This window comes from Lepus europaeus, chromosome X (genome assembly GCF_033115175.1).
Source record: "Lepus europaeus isolate LE1 chromosome X, mLepTim1.pri, whole genome shotgun sequence".
Lineage (NCBI taxonomy): Eukaryota > Metazoa > Chordata > Mammalia > Lagomorpha > Leporidae > Lepus > Lepus europaeus.
In genome coordinates, this window is record NC_084850.1 from 87,456,133 (window position 1) to 87,479,974 (window position 23,842).

At 53.1% G+C, this 23,842-nt stretch overlaps 1 protein-coding gene across 5 annotated transcripts in view; it reads right to left on the minus strand.

The window, feature by feature from the left end:
- Positions 1-2,340: 2,340 nt before the first annotated feature.
- STARD8 (StAR related lipid transfer domain containing 8) overlaps positions 2,341-23,842 on the minus strand; it is a 77,936-nt gene continuing 56,434 nt past the window's right edge. For 3 of the 5 annotated variants that reach the window (XM_062183665.1, XM_062183668.1, XM_062183670.1), the window contains 13 exons: positions 15,251-15,322; positions 12,954-13,035; positions 11,900-11,963; positions 9,086-10,491; positions 8,304-8,477; positions 7,453-7,612; positions 6,810-7,008; positions 6,290-6,500; positions 5,884-5,998; positions 5,451-5,675; positions 4,228-4,445; positions 3,951-4,127; positions 2,341-3,780 (listed from right to left, as the gene is read on the minus strand). In XM_062183665.1, coding sequence (XP_062039649.1) covers positions 3,663-3,780; positions 3,951-4,127; positions 4,228-4,445; positions 5,451-5,675; positions 5,884-5,998; positions 6,290-6,500; positions 6,810-7,008; positions 7,453-7,612; positions 8,304-8,477; positions 9,086-10,491; positions 11,900-11,963; positions 12,954-13,035; positions 15,251-15,322 — 3,221 coding nt within the window. In that variant the 3' untranslated portion in view covers positions 2,341-3,662. The remainder of the gene's footprint in view (positions 3,781-3,950; positions 4,128-4,227; positions 4,446-5,450; positions 5,676-5,883; positions 5,999-6,289; positions 6,501-6,809; positions 7,009-7,452; positions 7,613-8,303; positions 8,478-9,085; positions 10,492-11,899; positions 11,964-12,953; positions 13,036-15,250; positions 15,323-23,842) is intronic. The other 2 variants (XM_062183667.1, XM_062183666.1) reach the window with 1 other exon arrangement.

The window sequence follows — 23,842 nt, forward strand, 5'->3', positions numbered from 1 at the left end:
GGTGAACCAACGGCAAAAGGAAGACCTTTCTCTCTGTCTCTCTCTCTCTCACTATCCACTCTGCCTGTCAAAAAAAAAAAATCTGGGCTTCTAGATTCTCTAGACAAATCAGGAAATGTAGCTTTCTAGGTCTGGACTCATTCCTGCCTGCCCACAATGGGTCTAACTGCTGCACCTTTCAGATGGGGCATGTACTCCTCAATTGCCATGGTCTGTACCCAGCATGCTTTGCTTTTCTGTGCTATTGTCTGACTCCTGTAAGAATTTCAGGGGGAGACTCCTGTAGTATCCCAGGAAGGGAAAGGTTAGCCATATTGAAACGAAGCACAAGCTATCAAGGTTTGAGCAGAGGATGGCCTTGGAAGGTGGGTCTCCAGAGAGGGAGCTCCTTAAAGTCAAAGCCTAGCCAGGCACCCCTACTGTCTCTTTTACAGCCCCTCCTTCCTGAGCTCATCTCTGTCCTAAGATAGCAGTGATCTCTGTCCTGTGTCACAAAGGAAGACGTGTAGGTTTATTAACTAAACAAATAGCATTCAGGTGACCTACAGATTAGTAAGTACTCACCATAAGCCAGAAACAAGAGTGGACTACTCATCATCTCATTGGGTAGTATTATTTCCATTTTAAAGATGAAGAAACTGAGGCTTGGAGAGGACAAGTAAGCCCCATAGCTGGACAGAAGCAATGTCTTTGATCCCTTGAGTCCCTGGTCTTCAGAGACTGCGAATGGCACTGAGGCAGGAGGGAGTTCAAAATGGTCTGATTTGAATTCATTTGAATGAAATTTATATCACTATCATCTTTAGCCTCCTTACTTGATAGAACAGTGGATTTTGTGGTGTGGTGCCCAGACTGGCATCAGCATCACTTGGGAACTAGGGATAAATGTAAATTCTCAGGCTGTACCCCAGACCCAGAGAATCAGAAACTCTAAGAGGGCAGCCCAGCAACCCACGTTGTAGCAGGCCCTGTGGGTGATATGGATGCTTACTCCACTGGAGGAGTTATAAGCATGCACTTGACACGAGGCGGCCCCCGGGGAACTAGCCGTGTGGCCCCTGGGGAGCATGGAGTAGTGATTAAGACCCCGGGGGACTTCCCAACTCCTGCCAACTGGTGCAGGGCAGCAACATCCAGAGGTCGAAGGGTGGGGGGATTTATTAGTCCTCTCAAGAGCCTCCTTCCTAACTTTCACCCGTCTCCTACTGACTGTCACCTCTTGGGTGGTCATTTTCCTACCGCCCATTAACAGCAGGCTGAACACCAGCATCTATAACATTACCACAGCCTCCTTCCAGGAGGCCTGTACCAGACGGCCCCGTTCTGCCTTCCTTGAAAACTACTGGCCAGGGCTTCACATTGGTGTCCCTGAAGCTCAGCACTGCTTGCAGAATTTCCTAGCCCGTAGCCACATGTGAGGTGCCGCTTGCTGAATGGCAAAGAAGTGACTGGTTCCCTGCTCCATCTTGCTCCCTTCCAGGGCTAGCCAAGACCTCTAGGCAGCTGCAGTGAGGAAAGGCCAAAGGCACAACAGGGACAACCGAATCAAGGAGAGACTGGAAGGAGGCGATACAGAAAGACTTTGACAGGCATCCCCAGTGTGTTTTGCCTGGGAGGCACGTACACTTGGTCGGGCCACCCTCAACACTTCCTGAGCCAGACTATGAGACTCCTATGAGCAGACTGAGATTCTGAAAGCATGACTTGCTTGCTCAGGCCACTGGCAGCACTCAAGAGACACAAAGGCAGGGTTGACTGCAAAGTCTATCCTTTCTCTCCAGTCCATGGAGCCTGAGGATGTTACGGCCACAGCAACATGGCAAAGGAAGTGTCCTTTGGGGATGCCAAGATGATGCGGCATCTGTGGTCCCCCGGGCTGTGCTGGTCACTGGAGCCAGACCTCAGGTTGTCTCCAGGCATGAAGACCTCTCTGAAGTTGGCTTATGTTGGGTGGAACAGCCTCCTGAGACTGGGTCTCCACTCATTCTTCCCAAGGGCCAAGACTTGAATGGGAAGGAAGGAGCTTGGGGCCATTGTAATGATGCCTGAGAGGCAACATGTTTGGGCAGCTTGGATCTAGGACCCTGGTCAGGGCATAGGCTGGGTCTTTTCAGCTTCTGCACAAGCCCTGATTTCTGTGACTTCTGTCTCGCCTCACTATCACTTCCTAGAAAGAAGAGATGAGGTCCTCCCACTCTCTCTCATGTTTTCACACCAGTAAGCTGGAACTCAAGAGAGCATGAAGAGAATGCTTATGACCTCTGATCTGTAACACTGAGTCGCAATCGCTGGCCCTAGTCACTAGCTTATGGTCTCAACAAAAAGACAGCCACACAGTCATAGTGCATCTCTAGTAATGCTTTATTGTTCTGCGGGGGAGCCTGCTCTAACCTGCTCTCTACCATCTCTCATCTCATTGCAGGTGCAATGCTCCCTGGGGCCTTCCAGACCCATAGATTGCTCACACCCACAGATTGTAATACACTCACACGAGACTGCATCTCCGTATGTATGTGTGTATATATGTATATATCTCTATATATACACATGCAAATACACATATTCTCACTGTACAATATTTATAGGTACAAATAAAATAGGCTTGAAAATACAGTGGGGGCTAGGACCCATCCCAGTGCAGTTCATCTGACAGAAAAGAAAAATAAAGCATCCGTTGTCCTTTGGAGAGCAGTTGGATTTCGACAGGAACAAAGGTGGTGGCAGGGGGTGTGACATAGCAGGTTTGGATCAAGCCCCAGCTGGCTGGCCCACAGCTGAGTCTCGGATCAAGGAGGGGGCTGCTATGTTAGCTTACTACCAGAGGCCAGAGGGACGAGGTCACAAACACGCGTCTCCTCGCCACTATCAGCTTTCGTCTGTCCTGTATGGTGGGAAGGAGGCTGCTTGCTCTCCAGACGTGACGGTGCGTGGCCAAAGGCTACCCGGGACTCTAGGGAGTGGCAGACAGAATGTGGAGCTCAAGCCAGGGGAGACTGGTTCATTGGTCTCTTGAGACTTGAGAAAGGATGATTCCCATTCTTCATGTCCCAAGCTGTCCCAAATCGTCATGTGATCTATCAAGGGGTTGGTCAGTGCCCTCTCTACATCAGCCTCATAAAAATCGGCATCGTATTTACGCAAATAAAACGGATCGTGGTGGTCGGGGCTGCCCTGTGCTTTGCCTTATGCCCATCTACCCCAGTCTATTTTCTTTGGAAAAGCAGTTCGGCGTCAATGTTGGCCCCAAAAGCAAGGACCAGAACCTCCCGTCCAACTTCGAGAGGACCCTAGCACCAAACAGGATGGCTTGGCCTATCAGTCTGGGGGAGAGCAGCGGCCAGACACTGCTCTCTCTCTCTCTCCTTCCTCCTGCAGGTGGTGGGCGAGGGCAGTTGCTGAGGCTTCAGGCTGAGGTGGCCTCAGGGCAGGTGGCAGGCAGCAGTGGTCTTCTTGCTGCTGACATGACTCTCCTCCCTCAGGAGAGTAGTGTATGGCGTTGGGACAAAGGTAGCTGGGGCCTGGATATCTATTTTCCTTTCCTTCCTAGTGCATGCAGAGGAGCTGTTGGAAGGAAGGGAGACAGAGAGCAGGAGGGAGCCACCTGCTCTTATTCCTTCTTACTCTCTTGGAGCCAGGGCACCTGGGCGGTACCAGCCCAAAGCTCACAGCTTTGTCTCAGGGCCAGCTGCCTGCAGGGCAGGGAAGGAGTCCCGAATCTTTGCCACTTCCATGGCACATAAGTGCCCAAAGACTTTGTTGTACCAGTCAGGAGAACGGCCCCTGGGGAGGAGAAGCCAGACATGAGCAGTGCGTTTTTTCCCCTGGAACCCCCACAAAGGGGAGGAAAAGAAAGAACTCACTGCCAATCCCAGGGATCAATGACACGGGGCAGGGCAGAGGAGAGGGTCAGGGGCAAAGGGATGGGGCAAGGCCAATCTCAGGCCTGGTACCTTAGGTCAGCGCGGCAAATGTGAGTGAGGCGAGAGCGGCCCAGGCCGCAAGGCTCCATGAGATACTGGGAAGTGAGCATCAGGGCCCGCACCCCTGACTCCGGCACGGGTTGTTCAGGATCCAGGGACTGGGAGACAAGCAGGCAACCCCCACGAGGCAGGTCCGAGCGCCACATCCTGTGGGAAGGGGGGTGGGGAGGGAAGACAGCCACATTCAGATTCCCCAGTGGTGGTTCCCGTCCCAGCTCCCCACACCGCTGACACAGCAGCCCCTCACCGGAGCACCAGGAAGTCGCGGCAGGGATGCGGTGCCATGCTGTCAGTGACATAGTGGTACAGCTCCACCCCCGGCATCAGGGCTTCCAGCACCTGGGCCCGCAGCAGGTCCTCATCCCAAAGGGCTCGCTCCCGCAGAATACGATGTAGCACCACGGCTGGAGGAGCCGCCACCTCCGTGGATGCCTTCCACATACGCAGCGGGTGCCCGTCTGGTGCCTGGGAGCCACAGAGGTGGGGACAGGGAAAGAGTCAGGCACTGGAGAAACTCCAGATCCATGCTCCAAGTCCAGGACACAGAGTGCAGGGCCCTGCGGCTCCCCTCACTCCAGCCCCTGGCAAGGGAAGGCTGCAGGGTTGTTCTGCTAACCCTCGCTGACCCAGACAGGGCCACCGCTGTGCTCACTGTCCTCTCTCTCCCTTCCGGATGTCTGCCTCTCAGCCTGCTTGAGCGTAAAACGAGGTGATGGGCTACCCATTCTCCAGGGCCTACTAGGCCTTAGCATGACACAGCAGAGTGCTGGGAAATTCTGGAAGTGAGCACGAAGGAAAAGATGGTGAGTATCCTCAAGGAATGGGCCAACCAGCACAGGAAGTGAAACAGAACCACAACAGAGGCTGCCACTCATGGAGCCTTTTCTATGTGTCAAGGCACTGTGCAGACCCCCATCCCCCACCCTCACCCCCGATGAGCCTATAGGGAGGTTTGCTCATGACCCTTTTATACATGGGATGCTTCAGACTAGGGAGCTTACTCACAACTGGCATCCAAGAAAGTGCATGGCCAGACCCAGGGGGGCCAGAGGAGTCACCTCCAGCCTGGGTCACGACCGAAGGTTCTGAACAAAGGCCTATGACCTTGGGAAACGTCATGCCTGGGGGCAGGCCAGGCCAGGCAGACAGACAGCATTGACCACGAGCACAAAGGGAGAAATGCAAGTTTAGCTTGACTGTGGTTCAAGAAGAAATATGGGAGTTGAAGCGATGAAAGGAGTGATAGAGGTGGAATGGACTTTCGGAAGGTCATTCAGGCAAGGGGTCCCTAAGAAAGATCCCTTGGTCTCATATGGTTCTTGACTCCTTCAGGCACTTGCTCAGCTGGCTGACCTTCTCCAAGTATCAAGTTCAGGCCCGACAAGACTGGAGGGGCAGCTCCTTCCTTTGGGTTGCCTACTCCCGGCCCTGCCTGTCCCATGGCAAATCCCTTAGTAGGCTGGTGCCTACCTTCCTGCAGGCCAGCTCTGTGTGCTGGGGCCCTGGCACACTCATCCAGCCCTTGAAGCGCTCAGCAGCATCACGTAGCAGCTCCTGAACGCTCTCCTCCATGTAGAGGCTCAGGCTCACTCCAGCAGCTCGGGCCCGCCGCAGCTCTGCCAGGGCTGGGCCGGGAGGGCTGAGCTCAGCTGCGTTGTAGGAGCTGCACAGTTGTAGCACCATGTCTTGGGGCACCTGTAAGGGCATACACACATTGAACCAGGGACCTGGGAGAGCAGGAGACCCCCTGGAGTCTGAAATGTATATTAAGGGTGTGGCAAGATGGGGAAGAAGGTAGAAATAAGGAGGTTGAAGGGTACATGTCAAGTTGAGCCCTATCCCTGACTTGGGGTGTAAAGGTCATGGATCTGTTAAGTGGCCACCATGGCCTGGGGTAACACACCTGGAAAAGTTTCTTGCAGTCACTGATCATGTGCGATAGGCCCTGGGTGGCAGCCATGTTGTCACTGAGGTCCCTAGGGCCTGGCCGGCCAACCAGGCTGCGTTTGCTCTTGATCCTGAAGGCAGAAGACAGTTAAGAGAGGATGGCACAAGAGAACAAGACAAGATGGCTGACAAGCTGGCTTCCTGGGGAAGCCACCTTTGCTAGTATTGACCATACAGCAGCTTGTTGCCTTTTAGTAGGTCTTGTTCCCCAACATCCAATCAGCCCCAAGCCCCTGGGGAACACTTAACCCCTTCAACAGTGAAATAGCAGTGTCCGCTATTGGAGGCCAAAAGTCCAACTGGGCCCAAACCCTCATGGCTTGGTTCTGACATGCTGCTGACACACCCTGCTCCCATGTCACCTGGGTGAGGGGCTATCCTTCTTGGAGACATTGAGGTGGAAGATGGAGGGTGCCAGGCACACTGCCAGGTTGCCAGCCGTCATCTGGTTTTCTTCGGCAGAGGCAATGTCACTTAGGAAGTACAGCAGGGTCTGCAACACCTCTCGGTTCTCATCGGGGAGCAGCAAGGTGGCGGCTTGCGCTGCTGCCAGCCACTGATCCTTGGGTAGGACTGTGAGGAAGGAAAGCACAATGGGCCTGAGGGGCACCAGCGAAAGGAAAGAGAACTCAGTTCTGGGAAGCCTCTGGGTCCTAGACTGACTTCTGCCGTCATCATGTAGTGTGACCTTAGGAAAGTCTAGCCTTCCATAGAATGGGCTAGGGGAGAAGAATGTAGTCTCTTTCCAAGGGTCTTTTCAACTTTCAGTAAGGGCGTGGGACCAGCTGCAATCACCGGAAACCAGGTTAAGTTGCACGAGCCCCAGCATTCAGGGAGGGCAAGAATGGGGCAGGGTGTTGGGGATAGTTGCAGGTGACTCACGCTGGTAGATGTGCAGGAAAGTGGTGGTGAGCTTGCTGGTGAAGATGGGCTCGGGCAGGTCTCGGAAATACTGCTTCAGCAGGTCAGCCACGTCATAGGCTGACTGGCCCTCATAACACACATTGTCAGGGGAAGTCTCGTTCATTTGGCGCAGGTTCTGGATCCTGGACTTGACCCCAGACTTGCGGAAGATGCCCACCTGGCCCATACAAGGGAGGGAGGGAGAGAGATAGGTGGGATAGGAGGGAGACCATGAGACCAGCACCAGATTGGGTCTAGGTCACCCCGGAGACTTCCAAGCCCGCTGGGCAAAGTCAAAGACAAGGGCTTTGATAGTATCAGGAACAAAGAGAAAGATGACCTTTGTGGAGAGGAGCACAAAAAGACAGCCCTAGGCTCAAGCAGGCCCCTAGGAGCTGGGAACCGCAGAGCCTGGGCCAGAAGGAAGCGTTGGCTCCATCCTCACAGTCCTTGCTAAGAACAGGAAAGGTCTCTGGTGGAACAGCCTAGCCCAGTGGGGAGGCCAGGGCAGTTCTCCTGCCCAGCTCCTTGGCCTTGAACTGCCCCCACCACTCCATCCCGCTCCCCAGCCCACACCACCTCTCCACAAGCTGCTCCCCCAGCCCACCCCTAGAGGACTCACCTGGTCCAGGCACTGGCTGCGCAGGTAGCGCATGGCTTGCTGAATGCTCTGTGGCAGTGGCTGGCCTGTGCGCTGCACATGGATGAGGGGTGGCACCCCAAATACATGCTGTCCCCGGTAGTCCGGGGTCTTGTTCCTTTTCATGAACTTTGGGACTGACCTGTTTGGACAGTGGTGGTGACAAGCCATCAGAGAGAGGGCGACACAATTTGGAGACCATCTGCAGTCTCACTGGGACCAGGTGGAGGCAGAGGGGTAGGGTGGGGAAGAACACATCCTATCTTCAAAGTTAACACTCACTGAGCACTTGCTTTGGGCCCCGCCCTAGGAGTCATAGTGGGACACAAGGAGCTCTTAGTTTGGCACCAAGGAGCTAACTGTTGTCAATGGGCATTGACCATTCATATGGACCACAGTGGGCCAAGCACACAGGGCCAGGCCCATGAGGAAGGGGAATTGTTCCTCTGGCCTGTAAATGACATTTCTTGGGAGTGGCAGGCTCAAGAGCCAGAGGATGGAGCAAGCCCAGAATTTGAAAGGATCATGATGGGATTTGGGATGACGGGGGGTCACAGGAAGGTGTCCACCAGGAGAGTGACAACCAAAGCTGCATCTAGGACGATCTCACTGGTGACAGGAGGGAGGCAGGGATGGAGAAGACACAGCTGGAGGACGGGGGTCCCCTACTCCACACCCCTCTTGACATACTCGCTCCAGCTTCTTGGCACATCACACCAGTTCACTGGCCTGTCAGCTCTGCCTGCCTGCACCCACTTTCTGGGCCAACCCTCACCAAGGCCTGGGACGTGAGGGAGCAGCTCCACACCCACGAGGGCCCAGGAGACACTCACCAGACCCAGCCCTGTTTGTGGGGCACGGTGTACTTCTCCATGAAGGCAGTGAGCCGCAGCAGCGAGCCCTTGTGCAGGAGGTTGATCTGACCTGCGAATTGCCGGTTGATCTCCAGAGACTCTGAGTTGAGGCTGGGCCGGTGGGAGTTCTGGAAGCTGTGCCATCGGAGCTTCCTGGAGCAGGGGATGGGGAGTGGGGGGAAGATGGAGAGGGTGGGTAAGGTCAGAGAAGTAGGTTTGGTTAAACCTTAGGAAAGGCTGTATTCTGATTCCTTTTGTTCTCCCAAAGGAAAATCAAGGCTGGCAGAGGAGACTACGTTCAGTGCCACTGCTGGGCCCCAAGGTAGATAAAGCTTAGTCTCAGGCTCCAGGTCTGCTCCAGGGCCAAGAAACTCTCAGGAAGCTCAGGCCCATTCAATGCCAATGAGCAGTACTCACTCCCTTCCTGTTGCAAGGCTACTGCTCCAGGAAGCCCGGGCCACAAAGCTGAGGGTCAGAGACCATCTCCGGGCCTACCCTCACTTTATTTGATGCAGAAAGCAAGGCCCAAAGAAGAGCTATTGTTTCCTCAAGGTCCTAGCAGAGGCAAGCCGTGAATTTAACATTCTGGGTGCCACCCAAGTCCTAGATTCTTTGTATTTCTTCCCTGGGATTGGCTGCCTGGATGTTGAGGATCACACCCCCAGGATGCTGCCTCCCTGGGCCTTAGGACTAGGAAGTCGTCAGGTTCAGAAAGAGAGACAGGAGGGGATCCTGTCCCCGCCCCTAGGCAAAATTCCCACCTGCAGGGTCTGGTAAGCGAGGCCCCGACGCCTGAATCACGCCGTTCCCGAGGCACAGATGCCTGGAGCCCAGCCAGCGACCCTGCAGCCTCAGCCTCATTCATGGAGTTGCCGCTACTGTCCAGTTCACTGGAGGAGGCCACAGTGTCAGAGGTGGAATGTCCTTCTTCCACAGAGAGGCTGGAGGCAGAGATGGCTTCCCCACCTGAATTTGCTTCTTGCTCATTGTCCTGGGCTGTGGCCAGGGCAGAGGCAGGGGCCGGGGCCGGCGCCTCGACCTCTCCCTGTGCCGATGGCTCAGCCTCAGCTGGGGCCTGGCTCTGAACTGGCACTACCGGCTGAACTTGGGCCTGGATCCAGGCTGAGGACCCGTCCTGGGCCTGGCCTTCCATCTCAGCAGTGGCCATTTCCACGGATGAAGCGGCTTCCTCCTCCTCGCCGTCCTCATCGTCTTCCTCTTCCTTATCTGCACGCCCCAGGTCTGGGTACATGGCCTGAGACCAGAGCTCCACCCGTTGCTGCAGTCCCCACACGTGCTGAAGGATGTCGTCTAGGTGGGCATAGCTGCCCTCAGCTTCTTCATCCTCAGCCGCAGCCGCAGCTGGCACAGGCTCGGCCGGATACAGCTCGGGCAAGTTGTCATAGATGCTGGCATGGCTACCCGTCGAGCCGCAAGAGCCCCGGCGCCCTTCATAACCCCAGCACCTGCCTGGCTGCCAATCTGCCAGGGGGTGCCCATCCTCCGGACACAGGCTTTCAATGGACAGGGAACGAGGGAATGTTCCTGGTTTGTGGTCCCTAGGTACGTGCACCCGGCAGTCCCCCTGGTGTCGCCGCTGAGGATGCCGCAACGTGGCCACGGGCCAGGCCTCCCAGGCCCTGCACGTCTCGGAACCACTGCCACCAGCTGAGGCAGCGGCTCGGTTCTTGGCCCTGTAAAATCCAGCTGAGAGAAAGCCACGGCAGCTACGGGAAGAGGAGGCTTTGGAGGCCTTCTCGGAGGCGGCTGGGCTGTGCTCAGGCTCCGCTGGCCGGCTGCTGCCCTTTTCCTTCCGCCTCAGAGACTCAAGGTGCTTGAGGAAGCTCCGGGAACGGTGCTTCTTGACTTTATCCTGGGAACCCTCCTGGCTGCAGCTGAGGCTCAGGAGAGGCTGCTCACTGGGGCTAGGGGTACGGCCCAGCGAGGGCAGGTCAGTTGGCTCCGGCGGCAGGCTCACGGTGATGACCGGCAGGGAGGTGGCACTACACTCAGTGAGGACACTCTCACAGCTGGAGGTCACCGGCAGGCTAGGGCTGGGTGGGGCCAGCAGGTCCGAGGAGCCCACGCGAGACCAGCGCTTGCTCTCCCGCTGGAAGGCCCAGTGGTTGCTGATGGTACACTGCTCCTCCTCTTCGGAGTCTTCATTCTGGGGAGGGCACCACAGGGCTGATCAGAGAGGTCCCACCCACAAGTCCCTGCCTATGTTCCACTCTGTCCCTAACTCTTGGGAGGCTTTGAGGTGAAGGGCCCTGTGGAGGAGCTGGCCTAAACCATCAGTCACAGACAGAGCCCAGATATAAGGTAAGGGCCAAGGAATAATCTACTCTCCCACCCCCAGGGCCTTTCCACAAATAGGAACACTTAGACCCATTGAGAATAAGAAGCCACCTGCCCAAGGGGGCATACAATGGCAAATAAAAAGTCAGTGGGAGTCTGCCAGGTCTCTAGGCTGAAATCTTAGATTGCAGTCACAGAATGGCAGAGCAGGAGAGGAGTAAAGATTCTTTAATTCAGGGCTGGTGCTGTGGTATAGTGGGTTAAGCACATCTGTAGCACCACTGGCATCCCACATAGGTGCCAGATCAAGTCCTGGCTGCTCCACTTCTGATCCAGCTCCCTGCTAATGTGCCTGGGAAAGCAGCAGAAGATGGCCCAAGTGTTTGGGCCCCTGCACCCAAGTGGGAGACCTGGAAGAAGAAGCTCCTGGCTCCTGGCTTCTGCCTGAACCAGTCCAAGCTGTCATGACCATTTGGGGAGTGAACCAGCAGATGGAAGAGCTCTCTCTCGCTCTCTCTCTCTCTCTCTCTCTCTCTCTGACACAGTGGAACCAGATCCCATAGGTTTCCTGTTTCATAGACCAGGGCTTGGACCACTTGGCTGCCCTACCTGACTGTAGGCCTCTAGTGGAGAACGCCCCAGAGGAAAGCAACAGAGTTCTTCCCCAGGAAAAGATGGGGTCACCAGGCCTTCATTCCCAGGAGACAGACCAAGAGTCCTCGTGGTTTGTACAATCTCAGAACAGCAGAGTCAGAAGGACTTTGGGAGGCCCTTAGTCCAGTCTTCTTCCCATTCCTTGTAGAGATTGGGAGATGAGACTCACAGGAGTTAAGACCTCCTAGGGGTGAGGTGCGGATCCTGACTTCTAAGACCATCACATCATTCTGTCTCTGCTCCCCATTCAAGGAATTTTGGGTGTCACAAGTCAAGTAGTGGAGACAGATGGATTTCTTTGAAAACAGGCCTCAGTGGGTCAAATTACTGGTAAACCAAAAGGTGGCCCTAGTGTGTGTGTGTGCATGCATGAGTTGCAAGGTGGAGGGGAGAACAATGAGGCCACAGGCCAGGGCACTTGCTCTCAAACACACTAACCTCTAGATCAGCCTCACCAAAATCCATGAGTCTTCTATGTAGGGGATTCCCTATGTCCTCAACTGCAGGCTGGTGCAAGGCACTGCCCTGGATACTCCAGAGTCCTGGGACATTGGAGCTTGTTTCACAACTTCTGGATTTTCCCCCATGGTGCCTCAGCCCCCAACCCTTGCCATGACTCTCACCTGCTTGCATTGAAAGTGAACCTCCAGTTTCATCGAAGCACAATTATTCAAGGTCATCAGCCTCCTGCAACAAAATTAAAGTGTTCACCCAAGGGTCTGAACCCCCCAAAATCTGGCACAGCCTATGAAGACACTGCCAAGTTGTCATCCACCACTTCAAACACCCAAGCCATCAGAAGCTCTCTCAAGCCCCAGTGTTCATGAAGGTTGAAGTGCCAGATATGATGCTGGGAAGATCCTGGCCTTTGTCCCTCAAGAGATTATAGAGATATGGGAACCATCCACTACAGAAATGGGACAGTTTGAGAACAGAGTGGGCAGAAGGCACGGCAGACACACAGAGCATGAGGCAAAGAACTTCAATGAAGGGAGGAGGAGCCAGTCAGAGAAGGCTTCCCAGAGGACAGAAATGGCAGTCAGAGGGTAAGAGAAACAGGGACTCCTGACCCAGCTGCTACAGGCCAAGACAGAGAGGGAAACAGTAAACAGACACGTGTGGGTGTAACAGAGTGCATCGAAGACTGATAGGCATGTCAAAAGCCACACTGCACAGGGCCTTGGGTGTCATGCGAAGAAAGCTTTGCATTTTTGCTGATAGGAAGTGACAAAGTTGAAGCAAAGGAGCATCCATTTGGAGCTTTACCGAGCTGACTCTGGGGGCTGTGGACAGGATGGATTCAGAGGTGTGTGGAGGGAGGGTGTGGAATGCAGAGACTAAAGCCAGTTAGGAAGCTACTTTAACAGATCCAAGGAAAAGCCTCAACCAAGGGTCGAGGCCAGTGTAAGCTGAGAAAGGCAGGATCAGAGGAATGCTTGGGGGTATCACTTAAGGAGAAAAGAAAGAAGGCTAGGTTTGGGCTTTTAGAGTGAATAGGTGAGAGTGTCACAGATGGGAAAAAAAAAAACAAACAGAATGAGCAATGTGGATTCAGAAAATGAGCCTCATGAATAAGATGGACCCCTCCTCTCTTGGAGGGTACAGGGATTGTTTTTTCCATAAGGAGGCCCCAAGCTGGGCTCTTGGTTTCCTAGGTCTGGCCCTTGGCCGCCCTACCTGCACAGGGCCCCCAAAGAGTCCTCGTCCAGAAAACCGTGGTCCTTCTTCACAGAGCCAATATCCAGAGGAAACGAACCTTCTGTATGGCAGAGAGAAGCAAAGATGAGCCCAGTGGTAGGTCAGAAACTCAGCCCCAGCAGCCCTGAGTCAGAAGGGGTGTGGCTAGAGAAGGGGGGATACAGGAAGGCAAGATCCAATGCAGAAAGGAAAAATCCAGGAGGAAAGGAGAGAGACCCAGGAAGCTCAGGGTAGCAGGAAAGGTTGGGGCGAGGCTAGAGGGTTGAGTTGGGCTGAAGGACCTCAATAGTCAGTGAGGCAGAACTATGAAGGACAGGAGCTACAGCACCCTGGGTGGCTACCAAAACCAACCCGGAGTCCTCCAGCCTCTTTGCAACCTGAGATGCTCAGACACCTCCTTCCTAGCCTAAGGTGAACTGGTGGCAGTAAGGAGGGAGTGAGCGGGAATAGAAAGGACAGCGTGTAGCCAAGTAACGTTTCATTTCCTCCCATTACCCAGACCAGCAAAGCCCAGTCCCTGAGATTCAGGGTGGGAAGAGGAGAAAGGAAGGAGTCAGCAGAAGGGGAGAATCTAAGAAGTGTCACAGCTCTCTGCCTGACTGCAAAACAAGCCCATTCCTTCATGTGTTCACTCAATTAGTACTAACTGAGCACCTACTTCGTGCTAAGCACTGTGCAAGGTATCATACAACAAAGAACATGTCGAGGATGGTTCTTCCCTATATGGAATCTATGCTCTCATAGGAAACAGACAACAAAGAACACATGGAACAAAGTTAATGCAGTTATACATGTCATCAAAGACATCAGCCAGGGTGACAGTGCAAACAGAGGCTGGTGAGGTGGGGGCTACCTGTCGAGTGCTGGTCAGTGAAGGCCCCTTCTGAGGTGGTGATTTCTGAGCTGAGTCCCAAAAGATGGGAAGAGTCAGCTGTGCAAAGAAACAAGAGAGTTCCAGGAAGAAGAAACAGCAACAGCAATGCTCTAAGGAGGGGAAGGAGCCTGGTGTGAGCAAGTGGTAGACAGGAGTCTTGGAAGGAGGTGAGCAAAGGGGAGAGTAATGGATGCAAGTTGAGTAGTGTGGCCCTGGGGGGCCAAAGTACAGCCTTTGGATGTAGTGCATTGTGAGCCTGCCAGGGAGTCATCAGAAGGTTGGGAGCCAAGGAGGGACATAGTCAGACCTACGACAACAGGGTCTCTCCAGCTGCAGCGTGGAGACAATAGCACAGGAGCACAAAAGTGAAAGGAAGTCAAGAAGCTGATGCATTAATCCAAGCAAACAGGGATGATGGGTCCCACCAGATGTGGTCACGGAGGCGACAGGAAGTGGATCTATTAAAGATATACTGGGTAGGGGAGGGACTCGCTGAGGGTTAGATATGGGGGGCAAGGGAAAAGATGGATCTAAGGAAGATTCCTGGATACAGGGTTTGGGGGCAAAGGGGTGCATGCTGGCACCCTCGGTAGTTCAGTGTTAGACCTGTGAAATCTCGATACTGAATTGGGGATGGAAGAGATGAATCTAGAATTTGGGGAGGATGTCTGGTCAGACATTTGGGAGTCATCAGAATATAGATGGGACTTAGGGATCTCATGGGAAAGAAATGTTAAGAGACAAGAGGGCCAGGTTGACCTGTGGGACACCCTAACATTTAGCTATCACTTAGAAGATGCAGAGTCAGCTAAGGAGGCTAAGACAGTGGCCAGAGAGGCCGCCAGGGGAGGAGCATGTTCCAGGAACCTAAGGAAAGGGTGGCTAACTTAATGCTGCTGAGAGGTGGAGCAAGATGAGGACTTGCTTGGAAGTGACCATGGAATTTGACCACATGGAGGTCTCTGGGTGGGCTTGACAAGGTGAGGGGTGGGGGTGAAGCCAAGGTGCAGTGTGGATGTGGGAAGAGGAGGCCAAATGGAAACATCTGGCATGGGAAACTCTAACGAAAAGAACATCGAAGACAAACAAAGGACAAGAGAGCAAGGAGGTTATCACGCTGTATCTGTGTAAACAGCATCCTCGGGAGCAGGTCAGAGCTGTGGCCCTGGTCTAGTCACAGCACTGTAAACCAGAGACGACCCCAGATGACGTGGGAGAGCTGATGACGTAAGGCCACAACTACGGGAGCTAAGTTTCCAGAAAAATATCCAGCAGGGCCAGGATGGACAGCTTCTTGTGTGAACCTGGAGACAGGCTCGAATTTTCCCCACTTCAGAGCTGCAAACCTGAAGGACAGGGAAAGTTTCAGAATCAGTGAGGGCCGGCAATGGAGCGGCCTTACCTTCAAAAAGCTGAGCATACTGAGGAAATCCTGTGGCGCGAAGCCATTCGCATGCTTTTTTGGCCTCGGCTTCTGAAATAGAACAAACAGAGAGTGAGAGAGCGTGAGAGTGTGAGAGTATGAGAGAGAGAGAGAGAGAAACGTGGGGTTAGCAGGTTGCTGGCAGCAAGGCCCCTAGGAGCACGAGGCTTCCCAGCAGCAGGTGGCCACGTGTACTTCGAGGGATCCAGGAATGGAAAGAGCAGCACCAAGGGGCTGGCACATTTGCCCCAAGGTCAGAGCCAGCTAGGATACCTTCTGCTTCCTATCATCTTTGAAGGCCCTAGGTAGACCATCCGAGGTATTTAACAAAGATTATGATTCTCTTTCTCGCCTTCACACTGAATATTCCCCAGCACTTGGATAGCCAACTCCCCCTTACCACACCCAGTAGTCTGTGGAGAAGGCCACACTCTCCCCATTTTACAGATACACAAACAGGTTCAGAAAGGAGATGGCTTGTCCACAGTCTGGCAATGATCAAAGCAGCAGCACTGAGATAGGAGTCCCAACTCAGCCTGACTCCAGCTGGGGCTTCCTACCCCTTCTGGTACGGCCTCTCTGGGGCTCTTTGTCCCCTTCTACTCCTCAAGATCCTGTCCTCCCTCCCCAGGGCACCTCCCAGGACTGGCCCTGTTCTCCTTGGTGGATCAGCCTATGGGTGGCATAATCCAGTACTGAACATCACGTGGACACAGTGCTGCTTCTGCTCTGGAGGTGCCCAGCACGGGAGCTGGGCATGGCCGGCAGCCTCAGTGGAGAGGTGCAGCTGGACTGAAGCCACACAAAAAGCCCTCCTGGCCAGAGTAGGTTAAATACCAGTAGCAAAGTCCTAGGACTGGCCAGGTAGCCACTTGCTCCTCATCCACATGGGACCAAGGACCAGTGCAGCTGGGACCATGGGCCTTGGCATTGCAGAGTTGGCAGGGAACAGCTGCTGGCTTCACCTGAGCTGCTCTGGCCATGGAGTCCCATCCTCAACATTTCCTCCATTTCCTCTGCACCTACGGCTACAGTTGTGCCTGGGCCCTGCTGCCCAGAGGACTCCAAGGAGAGTGGCAGGAAGTAGATGAGGGAAAGAAGAGGAGAAGACGTGAAGTCAGGCAGAAGGATTAGGCTCCTGAGGATTTGAGGGGAATAAGAGAAGGCTCCACAGCCCCCGAAGCCCCCAAAGGCTTTGGTGGCAACCAGGGGTAGGACACAGATGGACAGCTATGCATTTCTGTGAGCGTGTGCATGAGGTCGGGGCCCACCGCAGCATGTGTCCCTGCACGTAGCTGTAGCCAAGTTTGCTCATGTCCCCAATCCATAACGATCCATGTGGGATTGTGTACCTGTATAGACCCACAGACACCTCAGTCTGTGCATGCACGTGTGTGTGTGTGTGTGTGTGTGATATTACTGTAACTTCCCAATTTATGATAGAGATTTTGGAATCAGCAGGACGCTCTGAGAGGCCCCAGAAAATGGAAGCACTACCACTAGCAGTACCTCAGCTTGTCTGGCAGGGGGCAATGCAGGCCTGAGAAAGTTGCCAGCTCTCTGGGCCAGCACTGATCTGGCTGCCCGGAGACTAGTGCGGCGGCCCTGGGAGCATCTCAAAGACACGGTTTTGGGGCCAGTGCTTTGGCACAAGGGGTAAAGCCACCGCCTGCAGTGCGTGCATCCAATATGGGTGCCAGCTTGAGTCCTGGCTGCTCTATTTCCAGTCCAGCTCTCTACAATGGCCTGGGAGGCCCAGAGGAAGCTCCTGGCTCCGGATCAGCCCAGCTCTGGCCATTGCAGCCATTTGGGATGTGAACCAGTGGATGGAAGACCTCTCTCCCTCTCTCTGCCTCTGCCTCTCTGTAACTCTGCCCTTCAGATAAACAAATAAATCTTAAAATTAAAACAAAAACTCGTGTGAAAAGTGTCCCTACATGGAGAACCTCCCTGGGTGAGACCCCAGTGGAAAGTGGAGCAGACATCAAAGGATGTACTTTTCTCCGAAGGCAGGAGAGGACTTCCAGTTTGCTTATGGCCCTGTCTAAATACTGACGGAGTTTGTGGACTCAAAAGGCTTCCATAACCTAGGCAGCTCATGTCAAGAGCCTCAGGTGATCACTGACATCACACATAAGAGTATTAATTGTTAAATTAACAACACTAACTTCCCATGCAGGACCTCTGTTCTCAAAGAGCCACAGTATAAGCATTAATGGTAAAACTTGGTCCCAAAGATTTACTTTGTTCTAGTGTGTGATATTCTTACGCATCATAAGCTCTAGTTATGTCTAAGTGTCAAACTCCATTGCTTCTATTCTTAGGTGTTTGTTTAAATGCCTCAAATGTGAGCTTTTGAATACATGTCTCTCTGTGAAATTTCTATCTCATATGTTTTAACATAAGGTCAGATATTTAAAAGGCAGCTGAGGAGATTTCAGGGAATGGCAAGATTCTGTGGAATTTGGATTCCAAGATTTGTATCCCAAGCTTTTGTATATAGCTTTAAAATGCCCTGATGCAGACAGCGTACTGAAAAGGGTAGCTACAAAAGTTGTTCAGGAGAACTAAGGAGCTTCTAACTAAAGCTCTGACATTGGGAATTGCTGATGACAGGATTCTAGGGAATATGGGTTCCAGGATTTGGATTCTAAGCCCTATATTTGCTTAAAAAGTCCCTGACACAGACACACTGTGCTGGACAGGGAAGCTACAGATGTTTCAAGGAATTAAGGAGTTTTTGACAACAACTCCAACATTAGGAATTCCTGAACAAGCCATTCATAGGAAGATCCTCTTCAGATCAGTTTCAGCTTAAATAAAAGGGACCTGACCAGTCGCTATTGAGCACACCTACCTCAGTGAAATTAGGACTGAACTTCTAACTCTTAAGTCTTCACAGGTGAACTCGAAAAAAAACATGCCTGACTATTCCTGTAAGCCAATCAGAGACCTTAAGTACCTCTTCAAAGCAAAAAGGATAAGTAAAGCTTTTGCCTTTGTCACATCAAGACTGCTGCACCTTAAGGCAAACATGCTGGACCTGCCTCCCTTGATTCTCTCTGGAAACTGTTATTGATGATAAAACTCCTTATGGGTTCTCCTATTATAATTCTCTATACTCAAGCTAAATGGGTTTATAATCCACATAAGGGTAGCCAATCACCACCCACTATCTGGGAGTCTGTAAGATACATTCTTTTCATCTTAAGGGGCACTCCACTTACAATTGGTTTTGTTCCAGTTTTGCCTTTGCTAATTAACAAACTTGTATGTCTCAGAACTCAACTTCTGGGAGTAACTGACCGTACAGGGGACACAGAAATTGGCAGTGACTGAGACTGCTCCAGCTCACAGAGCGAATTTGTTAGATAGGATAGACAGAGGCTTCCAGACCCTGGACAGGCAGGGCCTGCACTACGCCCCTCATAAGCAGGAAGCAGCCTCAGAGATGACGACTCTGTGTCCCCCAACATCCCTTAGGATTAAGGGAATGGAGTCTCAGGGTGGGGGGCGATGTTGTAGGCAGGCATATAGAATAAAATTGATCAGGTTTGTGAGCTGGAAGACCACCGGCTCCTACCTGGCCACACCTGTGCACCCACCAGCCAATCAGGTTAATTAACCACTCCCCTTTGGAAGTGGATTAAAAGTCTGGGACACAGTGTGCCCACCCCCTTTCTTTTCTTTGGCCTTTTGCCAGTGTGGGGCTTGCTGCTGCCCTGCGCCTTCAGGGTGCATGGCCTTTGGGCCACCCACCCCATGCTTCCTGGCCTAGATGCTCCTCCACGTGGCAGGCTCCTGGTACTTGGTATGAATCCAGACTTGCCTCTCTCCTTTTAGATAGGGACCTTACTCTCCTATGCATTTCTCTCACTGAATAAAAGCTTAAAAAGGAAAAAAAAAAAAAGCTGAGCCACTGCCACAACCACTTCCCCTAGTAGAAGACCTTTCCCAGCCCTCAGTGTCCCTCCTGGCAGCCAGCTCTGCCAGGAAACCCTGAGGCCTATATATCTGTGCGATCCAGCCAAGCCACAAAGCCCATGGGAGAGTGACAGGCCACCTGCTGCCCTGATGCCTTAGCTGGGGCTGGCAGGATGGGGACCAGCTCACTTGGGAGGGGTGGGTGCCCAGGTCTTTCATTCCCACCTGGAGCCCTCTAGCCCCTTGCTACCTCAAACATGGTCCCAAACCAGCAGCATCAATATCATCTGGGAGCTTGTTAGAAATGCAGACTCCTAGGCCGTGGCCCAGCCCACTCGAGCAGAATCCACACCCGGCAAGAACCTCAGGCAAATTTGCACACGCACAATTTGAGAAGTGCTGATCTAAATCCCAGAGCTCAGGGCGTCTCAGCCCTGTGCATGTTCGAACCAGCTAGGACATACGTTTAAAATGCAAACTGCCTAGGGCCCAATGCCCAGAAGGCTGAGTTAAATGGTCTTCAGTAGGACCGCCTCCACTGGTGTTCTTTAAAAGCTACAGTATGAGACAGACTGAGGCTAGAGCGACTTTCCTAAGGTAACAGAGTGTCACAGCTGAGACTACAAATCTGATCTCTTTTTTGTTAAGATTTATTTATTTGAAAGGAAGAGTGATGGAGGGAGGGGGAGAGGGAGGGAGGGGGAGAGAGAGAGAGAGAGAGAGAGAGAGAGAGAGAGAATCGATCTTCCATCTACTGGTTTACTCCCAAAATGGCTGCAACAGCCAGGGCTGGGCCAGGCCGAAGTCAGGAGGCTGGAACTCCGTCTGGGTCTCCCACGTGGGTGGCAGGGGCCCTAGGCCTTGGGTCATCTTCTGGTTTTCCAAGTGCATTAGCAGAAAACTGGATCCCAAGTACAGAGTTAGCAGGGACTTGAACCCTCACCCTGATATGGGATGCTGCCGTCCGAAGCAGGGGCCTAAACCACTGCATCACAAGGCCCACCCCTACCCTGATCTAATTCTACATTCAGTGCTCTTTTCCATTGCTTCACGCCAGCTGCCCTCAAATGCCAGACAAGCAAGGAGTTTTGAATCAAAGGAACGAACTTTAGGCCCGCTAAACGTTCTTCCGCTTCTGCTCTAGTGGAAGGAATTCCAAAACTGAGTTCAAACCCTCTGTTGTCGGTCACTAGTTCTTTAACTTTGGGCAAGTTGTGTAACCTCTCTATATTTCAGTTTCCTTCTCCGTAAAACAGGAGTCTTAGCAGCCACTTCTTGCAGTTTTAGAGAGCACTAAATAAAATGCTGGGGAAAATAAAAGCCCCTGGCACTCAACACTGCGTTCCCTCGCGACTCTGACTCGGAAGTGTCCCAACGGAAAAGGGAAAACTGTGGAAGGAGGCCCCCCTGGTGCTCCCTTCTGAGTCTGGACAGTGGCTGCACCCACACCACTGTCAGAATTACAACCAAATGGCTCAAGCGAGTGGGGTTGGGAGGCAGAAGCTTCAAAGGCTGCAAACTGCTCCAAAAGACAAAGGGGCAGAAGAGTTTGAAGCCGGGCCACAGGCTGAAGTCGCCAGGAGCTCTCCTCAGCAGGAATCTAGGGAATGTAATGGGGTTATTACCAAACAGGATGTCAGGGACATTGGCTCCCGACAATATACCACCTCATGCAGGACTGCGAGGCCCTGAGGCTCCCTCCCACATCAGCACTCAGCGACATATGTCTTGGTGATTAAGGACTGAACTAAGGTGCTTTGCCTTCATCCCTCCCACTCGTCCCAGCCTGCCCAGGCTGTGGCCAGAAGTGACCCCACCCCACCCCCAGTGGAGTCAAGTCACCTGGGGCTACAGCCCAGACTAAGGATTGGCTTATGTGCCTGGCGGGGAGAGTGACACTGGGCAGGCTGAGACGAGTGAGGTAGGAATGTCTGTGGCTCCTGGCCCTACCTCTGTGTCCAGATGTGCAGATTCCAGGGCATGGCTGCCAGCAGTTGCAACTGCTCTAACTGTGCGGGTCGTGCTGTGGTCAAAGCCAGGACGATGTGCCAAGACAGGCTAGTAACAACACTCAGCTGCTACAAACTGGATTCCGCTGAGATGTAAGCCCACACTCTCTGTCCCTGGGGAAGGGCCCAGCTGACCTAACCTCTAAAGAGTCAGGAGGGAGAGCATACTTTCTAGAAAGCTCCCGAGTCAAATCAGGCCTCGGATCATAGCCACAGGTCTCCCAGAGGGTGTGTCACAGAAGCAATGACCGAGCCGGAGCACGTGGTTTCAGAGGGTGCCACGCCTACATCTACCCAGCCTCTCAGCACAGAGCATTCAGCCACTCGGAGGAGATGGAATGAGGAGAAAAACGGGGCTTCTGTCCTTGAGAAATGCTATATGAACAAGGATAGGCTTTGTGTACCCAGGAAAAAAGGCAGCAACATTTCCCAGCGAGGAAAGGCAATCATACCCAAAGATAACTAAGCTGGTGGGGGGGGCAGGGGTTGCTTTTTCCAGGCAAGATGGCTTCCTTGTTTGCAGCTTAAGCCATCTTAGGCAACTCGCTTCATTCTGTAAACTCTGGTGTGCATTTGCTCAAGCAGCAGGTGATGGCTCAAGTATTTGGGTTCCTGCCACTTATGCACTTATGTGGGTGTTCCAAAATGAGTTCCGGGCTCCTGGCTGTTGCAATAATTTGGGGAGTGAACCAGCAGGTGGGAGATATCTCTCTGTGCCTCTCTCTCTCTCTCTCTCTTTCAAATAAATAACATTTAAAAAAAAAAGACAAGAAGTGGCAGGATGTCCTTTGTCGCTGCTGGAGCTCATAGGTGTCCTATTCAATTTCTCCCTCACCTCTCAACTCTAGCTGCACAGCAAAACCTCTTGGGGAGCTTTTAAAAATGCCTGTGGTCTGGGCCCTCATTAAATTAGAATCTCTGGGGATACGGGTCATTTGGGGGTTTGCTTTCTCAGAGTTTGCCAGGTGATTCTAAAGTGCGGCTAAGATAGAGAACAACGGCCCTAACCAGGCATGGTCAGCTCAAAAGCCACTGGCACTGGTCCCTGGAAAGGCAGGCCAGAAGGTGGACTCAAGCCTGTTCTAAACATGGGTCTGTGTTCCCCATGGGCCTGAAGGTGGGAGCAGCAGAGAGCAATAAGCCCTGAACATGGATGTGTGTGAGGGGCTGGCGGAGGGCAGGTCTCTGGGTGTTTATGAAAGTAACTGATCCAAACCATTAGCTCACTTGCTCCACAAGGCAACTTTCAACAAACGTAAGGGCCTCCTTTAGCTCTTCCAGGACCCTCACTCGATGACGGGGTACCCCCAAGCAGGGCTGGGATTGGCAGTGTCCTCTCCCATCTTCCCTGGGCACAGCAGAAAAAACCAGTGTCCTAAGGAGTGGAAAAACACCTGGGATGCCACTGTCTGTGTGGCAGCCCAAGCCCCCTAGGCTGGGCTCTGGGAGGCTGAGCTGGTACCCTGAGGTAGGGCTGGGATTCAGGGACTGCAGTGCTAGGCCCTGGCAAACAACCCTCGCACATCATTGCTCTTGGTTGATACAAGGTCCCTTTCCACTGTTCACTCCCCACCTCCAGAGAGGGGCCCTGTTCAATGGGATGCCAGCTTTCTGAAAGAGGACTTCTCTCTCTTAGAAGTTTGCATCCTCCACACTTGGCCCCAGTTACTTCCAACCAGCTGAACAAGGCTGTGTCCTCCCATAAGGACACACTAAGAAGCCATGGCCGAGAGAAGATGCTCTCAAGATTGGGCTGTGATCCTGCAGAGATGCTGAGGCAAGGGACTGACTGGCTCTGCCACCTCTTATCTGGCACACAGGGGGACCAGGGGTCTCCACAAGGGCCTACCCTGAGACTTGTAGAGGATTTCATGGCCCCTGAACTCCCCTGCCAACGTCGGAGTGAGAATTTTGGTGTGTGGGGGTGGTGGGGGGTGATCTGCTATATCCTGCCTGCATTCATTGCCTTTCTGCTCCTGCTGCTTTTAGCTGGAACTTCAGCTCTAGCTCCATTCCTGCAGGGGAGGGAGGTGCAGGGAGAAAGGAAGACAGGACCAAAATAGCTCTCATCCCACATTCCAAACCTCAGCGGAGGGGCACGACAGCAAGGGGCCGCTGTATTTCAACTGGCCTGGCTTGGCAGTGCTAGACACTGGCTGGCCTCCGGCTCATTAGGTCACCAGGCAGAACTTGGGGCTCTGCTGCACCTGTTCAGATGCCAGCCTCAGTCCTAGCCAGAGCTATAGAGCTGGATGCCAAGCTCCTGGGCCCAACAAGAGTAATACTTTTGGAGTCTCTGCATCACAAATGAGGCACCACCATAGCAAAGATCCCAGGAAGATCCCTCAGACTGTGTGGCAGCAAGCCAGTGAATTCTTTTGGCCAACCAGCGGCAGATTTGCATGTGTGGCTCTACCCTCTAATATTCCTCTCTCTTAAACACCACATCCATGCCCCAGGCACAGAGCAAGGTTTCTAGTCCTTCACGAAGACCGTGAACCAGAGACAATCCCCCCACCCCCACTGGGGACATTTGGCAATGTCTGGGAGATATTTTCGGTCTTCCAACTGGAGAGTCAGGGATGTTACTGGCATCTACCGGGTAGAGGCCAGTAATGCTGCCAAACATCCTACAATA